Raw genomic sequence first — 14,873 nt, 5'->3', positions numbered from 1 at the left:
TCAGTGATCCAGCTCAGTTCTTAGTGTGATTTTTTTTTCTTCTTGACGCAGTGGTGTTCTTTCCTTAGAAAGAGCGCATGACCATGTAGCGAAGCGGACCTAAGTGCTCTTCCAGCGGAGCCTCTGGGAGAGCGAATTTTCTGGTCCTTTTTAGGCCCACTCCCAAGAGGTTTAGGAGACAGGACAGGAGACAAACACAAACAGGCAGCACTCACAGTTTATTACAGTTGGGCCCCACTGGGCTGGCCAGGAAGTATTTTCTTGGAATTATGTAAAACCTGTGCTTACTCTTTTTTGAAAAAGTTCTTGTAACCTATTGACTAAATATAATAGTTGTGCTAAGTACTTCTGTCTGTGCTAAGTTTGGGAGACTGGCCAATGGTGACCATTGTTTTTCTGTTACTTTTTCCTCACTATGTAAACCTGCAGCTGTAAGGCAAAATATAGCATATAAAAGATAGACACTTTGAGTAATATAATGGGAGTCATCCCTGCAATTAGACTCTCCTTGTGTGTCTTCCTCGCTGACTCCACCAACCCATCTTTGGGGTCCTGAACCCTTGCTGCAACTGGACTGCAGAATGGGTTGTAGATGAATGAAATATAGACTCTATTTCCTTTTTTTGTTTCTTTTTGTTATGGGACACACCCAGTGATATTCAAGGCTTACTACTGACTCTGCACTCAGGTATCTCTCCAGGCAGTGCTCAGGGAATATATGGGGTTCCAGGGATTGAACCTGGATTGGCTGAGTGCAAGGCAAATGCCTTACCCACTATTTTATCTCTCTGTTCCTTCGACTATTTCATGTTAACATATCAATTCATGGCATACATAGTCACATGGTACACAACTAGTCACGTACACATAGCCCACATGCATGTACACTCAGAGCTATTATCAGGAGAGAAAACTGTTCTCCAAATAAGATGCAGAATATGTTCCTCAGACCTGATGTTAACATTACAGTCGATGGTGGACCACACAGAACATGCTTTGCCATCACCTGTGTTAGAAATTGTTCTAGAAATTCCAGATAACCCAGAAGGGAAATTATGGAATATGCTTACTGGAAGATTTTGATTCTTTGATTCTTCTTTTGACATAAGAATTTATAAAATAATTAGAGTGACAGTTCAGCGAACAATTTAGATTAGGTGTATATCAACAATTAAATTAGTACATCTATAACCTATATGTACAATACATGTATGTATGCATCATACAAATATAACATGTAAGTAAACAAGTTTAGGTATAATGACTGATTTATATGCCAACAAGAACCAAGTTATAAATACAATGAGAAAATTTAATTTTGGATAAAATAGTAATTTTGTTGGATAAAAGTGGAAGTAAAATAAAATATAATTTTTAAAAAAGTGGAAAACATTTTAGAAGTGCATAAAATCTATGATATGAAAATATGTATCCAAACAAGAAGAGTAAAAAAGTAGAAATGAAATCCATCAGATTCACTCCAGAAGAAATAATAAATGGGCCAAGAATGTATGAGAAGAGTTTAGATCCACTGCGAGTGACAGATTCAGATTTTGTTAGGAAAATGGAGAATTTCAGGGGGTGGCTAGTCCTGCTCAATTCTGAGAAGAAAACTTAGCTTTAATAACAGCACAGATGAAATGGGTCGGGACTGATCATGCTAGGGTCAAGTAAGGCAGGAAAGGAAACTATAGGAGGTTTGCAACTATTGGACTGGAAGGAATTAAAGCAAGAGGATGGACAAAGCAGATGGGAACAATCCCTTGGACTCAGCATTGAACTGAGGTGAGCAGAGGGGATGGGGAGATGTAAGCGGGTGCCCAATGAACCAGTAGTGGATGAACAGTGACTGGATGGTGAATGTGATGTGACCCCCATTTTTATATTATCTTATTTAAACACCTTGATTATAGACATGGTTGTAGTTCCTAGGGTATATACCTAGGAGTGGTATAGCTGGATCATATGGGAGCTCAATTTCTAGTTTTTTGAGAAATTTCCATATTGTTTTCCAGAAAGGCTGGACCAGATAGCATTCCCACTAGCAGTGAATGAGAGTCTCTTTGTATAAGTCCTTCACCTCTTTAGTTGACTCCAAGATATTTGAGTTTGTGTGACCATAATGTGAATGGGGCTGCTTTTTAATTTCTATTTTCTCAATCATTATTGGTGTACAAGAAGGCCATTGAGTTTTGCATGTTAATTTTGTAGCCTGCCACTTTGATATATGAATCTGTTTCTAGAAGCTTTTTGTTAGAGTCTTTAGGGTTTTCTAAATATAGTATGTCATTTGCAAACAGAGAGAATTTGTTTCTTTCTTTCCTATATGGATGCCCTTGATATCTTTATCTTGCCTAATCACTATGGCAAGAACTTTCAGCACTGTGTTGAATAGGAGTGGTGAGAGAGGGCAGCCTGGTTTTGTAGACCAGGCTTTTAGAGGAAAGGCTTTTAGTTTATCTCCATTGAGAATTATGTTTGCCATTGGCTTGTGGTAGATGGCTTTACTATACTGAGAAAAGTTCCTTCCATTCCTATCTTGACGAGATTTTTTTTTTATCAAGAATGGGTGTTGGACCTTATCAAATGCTTTCTCTGCAACTATTGATGTGATCATATGGTTTTAATTTTTTTACGTAACAACAAAAATTTTATTTAATAAGTGGTGCAAACCAAAAATACATTAATAATAATAATAAAATTTAACTAAGAGGAGAAATTACTAAAGAATACATAGCTGCAAAAAGCAGTTAAGTCATTTAAGAACAAAACTGCCTCAGACCACAAAATACATAAATACAAGATTCTTGTACCCATATGATCCAAATCCAAATCTGTTCTTTATGACATTACTGGTTAATACACCATTAAAAAAGGTTATTTCAGCTACTATTGAACTTTATTTGTTGACAAGGTCCCTGTCAAAGGGACAACGCAGGGCTTTTGGGGGATGCTTACTAGATGTTCCCTTTAAAAAAAACAAGGCTCATCATGAAGAAGGATGCAGAAACTAGATCCTTCACACAAGACTAACAGATGGGTAAACTTTTATGAGAAGTTATTTATTTACACACGAAAAGTGTTTCAGAAGTCACAGAAATATGATATTATCCATTTTTTTTTTACTTTCTTGGTTTTTGGGCCATACACGGCAGCGCTCAGGGGTTACTCCTAGTTCTGCACTCAGAAATCACTTCTAGCAGGCTCATGGGACCATGTGGGATGCTGGGGATTGAATCCAGGATGGTCCTAGGTTGGTCCCAGGGTGGCAGCTAGCAAGGCAAACATACATTTTAAGATTGCTTCTTTCTTAGAAAGGGTGTTTAAATGGATGTTTCCATGCTATGTTTACACTTCTAGTTTCTTCTCGCAGTTTATCTTCCAAGTTGGTGTTTATTCTTCAGCCTGCCCTTTCTGACCCATGAAGTGCTGGGCAGAATCCACCGAGTCACAAACGTGGTGTATGCATCCACTTCCTGGGCCTCTTGGGGCTCACCCCTCCTCCCATCATGATCCTTCTCAGAGAATCTGCCACCACTCTCTCGTGCTCGGATGCTATAGCTCCTGACTGCTAGAGCCGCAAGGCTGGCCAGTCCTTGCTTCCCATGAATTCCTGTTTGGATGCCCCGTCATCTTCACTTTTTTCTCTCTCTGGTTGCTCCAAAGTCTCCACAGAAGCACCATCTTCTTGAATCCCCTTCTTCCCTCTGCCATAAAACAATCCTTTCCACAATCTTGGCTCTTCTTTATTTTTTCTAGAAACTTTGTCAAAGTCATAGTGAGCTCTAGGCTTTTTACTGTCATCCAAGTGATATATTTGTTGATTTCGATGCTTTTTCTACAAGTCTTCTCTCCAGCTCCCTCCATTCTTTATAATTGTCATTTTGAGACTTTTCCTGGAGCTCCTCCAGAGATCCCTCATGGGGCTGGGGCCTCAGGGCTGCATAGTCAGGGCAGCCTTCCTGCTTCCCATCTCCAGCATCCGACTCCTCACCTCTTTCTCTGGCTTTCTCAGGGCAGAGTTTTCTATTTTTTTAAGTAGTATTTTTTCAGGCTTCTTCTGCTTGACTGCCTCTTTCCTTTTACATCTTTCTTCTTCTCTTCTTTTTTTTTCTTTATTTTTTATTTTTTTATTGTAAGAATTTATTCAAGAGACAAAATTGATTAACATAATGAGGTAAACTAACATAACATAATATAGTGACATAACATAACATATAATATAATTGATATAATAATAATATATGTAAGTCAAAGAAAGTTTCTGATTAAAAACATATTTTTTCCATAATGGCTTACATATCTTTCACAGTATTATTTTAGATACATATTAACATTGGGTCAGGGGAATACCCATCACCAACTATGTCCTCCCCCCATTCCAGTTCCCTTTCTACAACCCATATACCCCACCATCACCCCCCGGGCTGCTAGAGTAGGTGGACCCCTCTTTGTCTGGCTAACTATTAGTGATCACATATCTGTTTGGTCCTGGAACCTCGTTTCCCCTTCTATTTAAGAGGCAGAGCTAGAAAAATCGAGGTATGTGGTTTTGTTTGAAGGCAAGAAAAGCAATAGAATGGGGTACAAAATAAGAGGAAAAAAAAAGAAGTCAAAAGTCAAATACGCTGAAAATGGGCTAAGTCTCTCTAGAGGCTTCCAACCTCAGTTTGAGAAACGATGTGAAAAAGGTAATTGAAATACCACAACAATACAGAAAAAATTATCGAATTAAATAATCGGTGAGCACTACAGCAATAAAGATAGGCACCATACAATAGTCTCGGTTCTGAAATCAACTCATGCTCAAGTGCAAAAAGAAAGAGAAAGACAAGAGAAAATAAAATAAAATAATATTGGAGACATCAACCATAATCTTCACACCAAAATAACGACGTCAAAAAAATCGATCAATCGATAAATAAACATGTGGAAAAATGATTGTTTTGTGCTTTTTTCCCCTTCCTTTTCTTTATCTCCCTGCATAGGCACAGTAACTATTGGGGTTATTGTAGAGGGAATTTCCTTGACCTAGGAGACACAGGGTTTCTCCACCCCTGAAGTATACTGTCATGGGATTAACTCTAGACTCCTTGCATGATCATTTACTCTCCCCTTGCTGCTTTCGTGGTGTGTGGAAGACTTCTGTTTTGTCTTGGATGGTAAAATCAGACCTCTGTTTCTAGAGATCTTTGTGGCTGTGCAGCTCAGGGAATGGAGTTTATGAAGTCTTTCTTTGTGGTTCTAGCAGTTATGTTTCTTCAGTGTCATTTTAATCCATCTTTTGTAGTTGGTGTTCTTGATCTTTATGTTGCTCCTAGACTGGAACCTGGGATAAAGTCTTTCGTTATGTTTCCAGAAGACCCGTACAGTTGCGGTTGTCTCAGTCAACCTTCTGGAATTGGAGCTCTTGTTTGTTGAACAGATCGTATTCCAAAAGCTAGGCTAGAACTTTTTGTTGCTGTTGTTGTTGTTGTTGTTGGTCCCTGGATGTGTACTGTCCAGTCTTGGTTGCAACAACCAGTATGTATAGATCTTGGCTTTTGCACATATCAAAGGGTGACCTGTTTTCTGATTTTGCCTTATTGATAGCTGATGAGGGAGGACAACTTGCTCTTAGATCAAGTTGTTCCCATTTCCTCCTTGTCAGGTTATCAATTTAGGACTGGCTCATGTTGGTGCCAGAGCAGCATTGTAAATACCCTGGAAAGGATTTGGTTCCTTGAGCTGTTGCGGAGAGTTCTGTCATATCTATGTCTGGGATCCAGGAGTTAAGGCTGAACAGTCAGTGTCTAGTTCCCTGGAGCCTAAGTTGTTTCCACATGACATACATACAGGGTGGGAGATGTCACTGTGTTGTAAACAAGTATGAGTTCTTATCCCTAGTAGATAAGAGCTTGTTTTTATAAGTACAATTTCCCCTTTGTTTAATATGTCTTTGCAGGAGGAAGTGGTGCTACATTATATTGCTGGTGAATTTGGGGGGTGGAGAGAAAAGAAATCAGACTCCCGATAAAAACTAAGAATATATATGCTCACACATATCTAAAGGAAAAAAAGTTTTCTCTTCTTCTTCTTCTTCTTCTTCTTCTTCTTCTTCTTCTTCTTCTTCTTCTTCTTCTTCTTCTTCTTCTTCTTCTTCATGTAAGAGTTTCCTTTCCAATTCCCTTCTCCTCCTCTCTTCTTGCTTCTCCTCTTGAATTCTCTGCTTTTCTAATTTTCTACTTTTAATATATTCCAAAAGAGGAGTGGTTCTTCTACCAATAAGTTCTCTTGTCTTTGCCTCTATATCTCCCAGAAGAGTTTCAGGACTGATACTAGTTTTCTCTTCTTCTATACAGTAGGTTTCCAGAAACTTCTTATATTCTGGATCATCATCAATGTTTCCAGTTTTGGCATTTTTTTACTTAGTTTCTTTTTAACTATTTTCTGGAATGGAGCAAACTCTACCATTACAGAATATTCTAGGCATTTACTGTCAATGAAGATAAAGCCATCAAAACGATCTCTAAAAAGAAGGATGTCATCAGGATCTCAAATTAATATATGCTCTTGAGTAGAGATGAGGATAAGGACTGCAGTCAGAGGTGCAGAACTCGAAGTAGAAGTAGTCGTGTGCGGGCTGCGGGTACAGCTGCTCCTCAAGCTGCTGCTTGGTCAGGTTGAGCGGCAGCCGCTGGATCACCACCTGTGGATGGACTGATGGACGGATGGACACGGACATGCGCCGCTGCACCAGGGGACCCGACCCTGGGGCTGACATGCCACGGCCCTTGGTTTTAATTTTCTTGTTGATATGGTGCATTATGTTGATTGATTTACGTGTGTTAAACCATCCTTGCTTACTGATGAGGCATTGCCAGAATTTTGTTGAGGAACTTTGTAAATGTTGAGGATTTGTATGTGTTGTATTTGTTGAGGATCTTTGTATCTGTGTTCATGAGATATATTGGTCTGTAGTTCTCTCTCTCTCTCTCTCTCTCTCTCTCTCTCTCTCTCTCTTGCAGCCTCTCTGTTTGGTTTTGGTATCAATTTGATGTTAGCCTCATCAAAACTAATTGGGAGTGTTCCTGTTTCTTCAATTTTATGGAAGAGCCTGAAAAGGATTGATAATAGTTCCTCTTGAAAGGCTTGAAAGAATTCATTAGTGAATTCATCTAGGACTGGGCTTTTGTTTTTGGGAAGACTCTTTATGACCATTTTTTTTTTGGTTTTTGGGCCACACCCGGCATTGATCAGGGGTTACTCCTGGCTATCTGCTCAGAAATAGCTCCTGGCAGGCACGGGGGACCATATGGGACACCGGGATTCGAACCAACCACCTTTGGTCCTGGATCAGCTGTTTGCAAGGCAAACACCACTGTGCTATCTCTCCGGGCCCTCTTTATGACCATTTTAATTTTCTCAGTAGTCATGGGTCTGTTTAGATATGTTGGATCATCCTGGTTTTACTGTGGAAGATTGTAAGAGTCCAAGAATTTATCCATTTCTTTCAGGTTCTCATGTTTTGTGGCATATAGTTTCTCAAAGTAGTCTCTGATTACCTTTTGAACCTCTGCAGTATCTGTAGTGATCTCCCCCTTTTTATTTCTAATTAAGTTTATTAAGTTTCTTTCTCTTCGTTTCTTTGTGAGTTTTGTAGTGGTTTATCAATCTTGTTTATTTTTCGAAGAACCAACTTTTGATTTTGTTGATCTTTCAGATTGTTTTATTGATTTCCACTTCATTGATTTCTGCTCTAAGCTTTATATTTCTTTCTGCCTACCTATTTTTGGTTCCTTTTGTTGATCATTTTCTAATTTTATAAGGTGTGTCATTAAGTTTTTTATATAGGCCCCTTCTTCCTTTATGATGTGTGCTTGCAAAGCAATAAATTTTCCTCTTACTACTTTTGCTGTGTCCCATAAATTCTGGTAATGTGTGTCTTCATTGTTATTTGTTTCCAGGAATGTTTTGATTTCCTCTTTGATTTAATCTGATACACTAATTGTTCAGTGTGAGCTATTTAATGTCCAGGTGTTAAAGTTTTTCTTTGGTGTCCCTTGGTAGTTCACTTCTAATTTCAATGCCTTGTGATCTGAGGAGTCTGTACAATCTCTATCCTCTTGCTCTTATAAAGATATGTTTTTTTTTTTCTATAATATTTTTTACGGGTCTTAAAAGTCCATGGCAAGGAAAATGTAAATAAAATGAAATAAAATAAACCCCAGAACAGGAAGAGGGCCAGGGCATGGAGGGAGGGTGTGGCTGACGGCTTGGGTCATTTGTCTGTCACATCTCATCCAGCCCGTAGTCTTCTTCGGGGAAGTCGCCAACTGACACCTTTGATGGCTTGACAAAGGCGCCGTACTTGGCTTGGCATTCAAAGTAGCGTTTTCCATTTACACTGCCATCATGCTTCCCTAGAGGCTCATTATAGCGGACGCCAATCCAGTAGCCGGGCTTGAAATCTGTGGTTCCCACATACATGACGGTACCCCGGCATGGGGGGTGCCCAAGCACCTGCACCTCACAGCGGCTGCCCACGGGGATGGTGCTAGCCTGAGCCTTCTCCTCAGCCAGGCGCTGCAATGACTCGGCCTCCTGCTGTGCTCGCTTCTCTTCGTTGTACTGGCCCAGCTTGCTGCGCTTCAGGAAGGTGCGGGCAGAGTTTTCCCTCTTGTCGTAGGCTTCTTGTGAGAGATCATATTTCACTACCCTGGACACGTCCTCATATTCGCCCAGGCGTGCGCCACTGTGGTCGATGACGTGGATGCGGCAGCCGTCATCTACAGGGTATGAGCCCAACAGCGCATCCTCCCGATCCAGCTTGCCGAAGAATTTGTCGTCTACTCCATACATCTCTAGTTCCATGTAAGAAGCGGGGCTGCCCACGATCAGCTCGAGTTTACACTTGAACTCCGCCAGCGTGAGGCCAGCGTGAGGCCGCGATTGAACCGCTTCGGAGCGGAAGCTGTTGAGAGAGCTGCTGATGAAAACGGTGACCGTACCCGGCTAACTCCATCTTGCCGCTCCCTGCAGGGGGTGGGTGGGATGGGGGTGGGGGGACTGACCCGCAAGTCAGTCAGTCAGGTATGCCGCTTCGCCCCGGTTCTGCAGACGCCGCTGCTTCTGGGAGATTATGAAGATATGTTTTATAGGCCAGTATGTGGTTTATCCTGTAGAATGACCCATGTGCATTGGAGAAGAATGTGTGTCAAGTTTTCCAGGGATGGAGTGCCCTATATCTACTATTTACTTTCTTCCATTTCTGTTTTTAGAGTTAGAATATTCTTGTTGGGTTTCACCCCGGTTCACCTATCAAGGGTTGACAAGGCAGTGTTGAGTTCTACCATTATTATTGTGTTGCTATTGATTTGTTCTTTCAGATTTATCAACAATTGTATTAAGTATTTTGCAGGTCCTTCATTGGGTAGATATATGTTTAGGAGTATGATTTCTTCCTGTTGTACATATCCTTTGATTAGTATAAAATGTTCATCTTTGTCCTTTTTAACTTTTTTGAGTCTAAAGTTTGTGTCGTCTGATATTTACATGGCCACTCCAGCTTTTTTAGGAAAGTTGTTTGCTTGGATGATTTTCCTCCAGCCTTTGATTTTGAGTTTATATTTGTTCTGACTATTCAGATGTGTTTTTTTGAGAAAAAAATGTTGGATTCAACTTTATGATTTATTTTGCCACTCTGTGTCTCTTTTTTGGTGGGGGCAATGCTCAGGGGTTACTCCTGGCTCTATGCTCAGAAATCACTTCTGGTAGGCTCAGTGGGCCATATGGGATGCCGAGATTCAAACCACTGACCTTCTGCATGAAAGGCAAACGTCTTACCTCCATGCTATTTCTCAGGCCCCCACTCTGAGTCTTTAAAAGGTGCATTTAGTCCATTGACATTGAGAGAGATAATTGCCACGGGATTTAGTGTCATCTTTGTGTAAAAGTTTGATATGTCTGTTGGTCTGTTTTGTCTTAAAGTAGACCTTTCAGTTTTTCTTTTAAGGCTGGTTTGAGTCTGTAAAATTTCTGAGTTGTTGCTTATCTGTGAAGCTATGTATACTTCCTTCAAACCTGAAAGTGAGTCTGGATGGGTGCAGTATTCTAGATGAAGCATTCATTTTGTTGATTTTTGTCACTATATTACACCACTGCCTTCTGGCCTTGAAGGTTTTTGTGACAGGTCTGCTGTAAATCTTAACAATGCTCATTTGAATGTAATTTCCCTTTTTGATCTTGCTGCTTTCAGTATAGTATCCTTATCTATAAGTTTCATCATTGTGACTAGGATGTGTCTTGGGGTGCTTTTCTTCAGAACTTTATTAGCTGGTACTATTTGGACATGCAGGATTTGGTTGTATGCAGTGTTTAATCTGGTAGTTTCTCTGTAATGATGTTCTTGACTGTTGATTCTTTCTGGGTATTTTCTTCTGAGTTTCTGGAATTCCAGTGATTCCTATGTTGTTTTATGTTGAGTTTATCAAAGACTTCTACCTTCATCTGTTCACATTTTTTGAGTAGTTTTTTCATTGTCTGATCATTTGATTTAAGGTTCTTTTCTAATCTCTTATGCTTTATGGAATTGTTTTGCATCTCATATTCCAGCTTGCTGATTCTGTCCTCAGCTGCTGTTACTTTGTTGGAGAAGCTTTTTATTTAGGTTTTCATTTTATCTACTGAGTTTTTAGTCTTTTATTTCAGGTTTAAGGTTTTTGATTTCTTTTTTTTAATATACTAATTTTTATTGTGACCAAATAGTGCATAACAAATATTTCACAGTAGTATTTAAGGTACATAGTGACAATGAATCAGGGCCAGTTCCACCACCAGGGTTGTACATCTCCCTCCACCTTTTTTTCCCAGCATGTGTCCCATGTCTCCCCTTTGTCCCCCAAAGTGCTAATGAAACTGTTCCCCTCTGTGTATAGCTTATTGTAGATTCTGTTGTTGACTTTAGGTTTGATGTTTAAGTCAGATCATTTTTTAATTCCACTCAATGTTCATATAACTGTTTGGTCCTGGTACCATTCATTTTTTTTCCCCCACAATTCATGAGGTAACAAGATGATTCACATTGTGTGGTTCTGCTATAAGGGATCAAAGAAAAAAAGAAAAAAAATAGCAGCTACAAAAAAATGAGCACTCAGTAGTAAAGAATAACCAAATAATAACCACAAGATTGAAAAAGGAAGGAAAAGGAAAGGAAAAAAAAACAAAGAGTAAAGAGGATTAGTAAAAAAAGAAAAAGAAGAGAGAAAAAATAAAAAGTAGTGCTGGTGTGGCACGGTTTTGTGCTCCCCTTTTTTTGTGCATAGGCACAGTAAGTATTGGAAAAGTTAAGGGAATTCCCTTGGCCTAAGAGATGCAGGGTTTTTCTGCCCTCAAAGCATACTGTCGAGGGAACAATTACTGGCTTTGTACATGCTCATTACCTCACCCCAAGGCCTTTTTATTGTGGTGCCAGGAAAATTTCTGCTCAGGTAAGATGATAAAATCAGTCCTCTGTAGCTAGAGATCTTGGTATTTACACTGGTCGTAGGACAAGGTCTAGGATAGAGTCTTTATGGTTTTACAACTTCTGTTCCATCATTGTTGTTGTAATCAGTCTTCTGTAATGAGCGGTCTTGGGTTTTGCTCAGATCTTAGGCCGAAGCCTAGGATAGAGTCTTCCTTATGGTTTCAAAAGTTCTGCTCAGTCTCCTTTGTCAAAGTTGAGCCTCTGTGATTAGAGATCTTGATTTTTGTACAAGCCCTAGACTACAGCCTAGCGTAAAATTTTTCTTATTGGTCCCAGGATAAGTTCTGCAAACTCATGGTTGTCACAGTCAGTCTTCTGTAGTTTCTGCTCTTGGTTCTTACACAGATTAAAGGGCACTGTGTCTTCTAATTTTCTCTTACCATTACGTGATGTGGTAGGACAACCTGCTCAAGATCAAGTTGTCATTTCCTCATTGTCAGGATTTCATATCAGAACTGGCGCGAGTTGGTGCCAGAATGGTGTTAAAAATTTCCCAACAGGGCCCGGAGAGATAGCACAGCAGCGTTTGCCTTGCAAGCAGCCGATCCAGGACCAAAGGTGGTTGGTTCGAATCCCGGTGTCCCATATGGTCCCCCGTGCCTGCCAGGAGCTATTTCTGAGCAGACAGCCAGGAATAACTCCTGAGCACCGCTGGGTGTGGCCCAAAAACCAAAAACCAAAAAAAAAAAAAAAAAATTTCCCAACAGAGTTTGGTTCCTGGTGGTGCTGCAGGGAGTTTGTATCAGTTCTACGTCTGGATATGGGGGTCGGTGTTGGACTAACACTGTGCAGTCTCATGGAGACTGAGTTGTATCCACATGACACATGTTCAGGGTGGGCGGTGCCCCTGTGTTATAAAAGGTATGAGTCCTTATCCCTAGAAGATAAGATCTTGTTTCTGTGTATATGGTTTCCCCTTTTTTACTGTGCCTATACAAAAGCATATGGTGTCATATTGTATTGCTGGTGCTTTTGTGCATAAGAATGATAAGCTACACACTCTTTGTGCTCTGGTTTTGACCTGTGCTTTTATCTCAGGCAAGACTTTCTCTTCCTTTCTTTCTTTCTTTCTTTCTTTCTTTCTTTCTTTCTTTCTTTCTTTCTTTCTTTCTTTCTTTCTTTCTTTCTTTCTTTCTTTCTTTCTTTCTTTCTTTCTTTCTTTCTTTCTTTCTTTCTTTCTTTCTTTCTTTCTTTCTTTCTTTTCTTTCTTTCTTTCTTTCTTTCTTTCTTTCTTCTTCTTTCTTTCTTTCTCTCTCTCTCTCTCTCTCTCTCTCTTTCTTTCTTTCTTTCTTTCTTTCTTTCTTTCTTTCCTTTCTTTCTTTCTTTCTTTCTTTCTTTCTTCTTTCTTTCTTTCTTTCTTTCTTTCTTTTTCTCTCTCTCTCTCTTTCTTTCTTTCTTTCTTTCTTTCTTTCTTTCTTTCTTTCTTCTATCTTTCTTTCTTTCTTTCTTTCTTTCTTTCTTTCTTCTTTCTTTCTTCTTTCTTTCTTTCTTTCTTTCTTTCTTTCTTTCTTCTTTCTTCTCTCTTCTTTCTTCTCTCTCTCTCTCTCTCTCTCTCTTTCTTTCTTTCTTCTCTCTCTCTCTCTCTCTCTTTCTTTCTTTCTTTCTTTCTTTCTTTCTTTCTTTCTTTCTTTCTTTCTTTCTTTCTTTCTTTCTTTCTTTCTTTCTTTCTTTCTTTCTTTCTTTCTTTCTTTCTTTCTTTCTTTCTTTCTTTCTTTCTCTTTCTTTTTTTTTTTTTGCCACACCTGGCAGTGCTCAGGAGTTACTCCTGGCTGTCTGCTCAGAAATAGCTCCTGGCAGGCACGGGGGACCATATGGGACACTGGGATTCGAACCAACCACCTTTGGTCCTGGATCAGCTGCTTGCAAGGCAAACACCGCTGTGCTATCTCTCTGGGCCCAATACTTTTTCTTCTCTGTTTTTATACCAAGCAGAACCAAAACCGGGAGGATAAAGAAAATATGTGTGTGTGTATATATAAAATAGAACAAATAAATAAAACTGAATTAATTTTTTTCAAAAAGTAATTGAAGTAAACAAGTGATGGAGGAGGCTACCTTTATATTTGGGAATAAACATTTTAAGATGTATTATTATAAAGATATTAAACATACAAAGGGAATATAGGCCTCCCAATTAGGTCTTTTGAGATATTCTTGTGGGGGATGAAATCCAAGGCACTCTCATCATACACCTTGGTCTTGAGTTTGAGACATGATTTGCAGCATTACAGGATCAGGTAGTGTCCTTGAGCTGGGGGTCTTTCTGAAGCTGAATCCGGTACCATGCAACAGTCCACATTTTAAGGGGGGCGAGAAGAGCCACATAGCGTGAGTCAGCAGGTGTGTTGGTTGTAGTTTCTTGCTGGGGCACAAGTTGTGGGACTGAGAGGGTGTCTTTTTGTTTAGGAGCTGGGTGGTGGTTTGTTGGGGGCAGGAGTTTGGTCTTGGTGCCTAAAGAGTTAAGAACTTGAGAGTAAAGGGTAAATATGGAGGAATAATGGATCAGGATTGGGGGATTAGGGGGTAGAAGGGATTCTGAAGTGGGGGAGGGGTATTATATAAGAGGGGATATATACATTATAGAGATGGATTATTTACAGTTTAGGTTTGGAAATCAGAGAGAAGACTACTGTATAGAAACTCATGCACACATATAGACAAACTTTAGAGATCTATTTGAGTACTATCCTTCAGATCTTGAGTATTCCATTTCCTTTCCTAGGAACAATCTAAAATTGTAAGCATTGTGGAACGATGGTTAAAAAATATAGTTGCAAATAAGGACTAATAAGAAAGAATGCCCCTGCAAGAAGGTCTAATGCATAGCTCCATTTTTGGCCAAGGAAGGGTCTGGTTTTCCCTACCCCTAGAGACTCAGCTGCCAGGCCTTGTCTTGAAGACCCAGTTTGGCCTGGGGGGGGTCCCATCCACCTGCACTAGTGTTCATACAGAGGGCCCGTTGGCTAGCTCCCCCACTCATTGACCCCACACATACCAGTTGTAAGAGGAACTGAGAAATTCTGGCATGTGGGGTCTGTTGAAGCAGTTGGAGGTTTTTGATTTCTATCTTTGTGGTCTGTTCAGCTCATTCTATGCATTTTTTGAGTGCTATGAACATCTTCCATATTTCTACTCTAAACTCATAATCTGAGAGGCCAACTAGGTGGTTGGCATTTTTCGGGTCACGAGAGCTGCCAATTTCCCATCTTCATTCTCTATGTATAATATTGTCTTGAGTTGTTTCCCCATTGACATACTTGTAGAGTGAATTTTACTGTGTTTTGTGATGGAATTCATGGGATAGAGGATGCGTGTGGCCAGAAGTGAACACATGGCAGGAATCATGCACTATGCTTCATGGGTCGAG

At 39.9% G+C, this 14,873-nt stretch overlaps 2 protein-coding genes and 1 pseudogene across 2 annotated transcripts in view; 1 reads left to right on the top strand and 2 right to left on the bottom strand.

The window, feature by feature from the left end:
* Positions 1–14,873, top strand: part of LOC126014300 (flavin-containing monooxygenase 5-like) — a 187,367-nt gene that overhangs the window by 33,041 nt on the left and 139,453 nt on the right. The gene's annotated exons all lie outside the window — the stretch shown is intronic.
* On the bottom strand, positions 3,083–6,749 carry LOC126013547 (regulator of nonsense transcripts 3A-like; annotated as a pseudogene).
* On the bottom strand, positions 8,262–8,923 carry LOC126013487 (tubulin-folding cofactor B-like). Its single transcript, XM_049776607.1, has one exon. It carries the CDS (start codon positions 8,851–8,853, stop codon positions 8,272–8,274), a length of 582 nt encoding a protein of 193 aa, XP_049632564.1. The 5' UTR covers positions 8,854–8,923; the 3' UTR covers positions 8,262–8,271.

Source organism: Suncus etruscus, chromosome 7, assembly GCF_024139225.1.
Source record: "Suncus etruscus isolate mSunEtr1 chromosome 7, mSunEtr1.pri.cur, whole genome shotgun sequence".
NCBI classification, from domain to species: domain Eukaryota; kingdom Metazoa; phylum Chordata; class Mammalia; order Eulipotyphla; family Soricidae; genus Suncus; species Suncus etruscus.
This window is presented reverse-complemented; position numbering and strand designations above follow the sequence as displayed.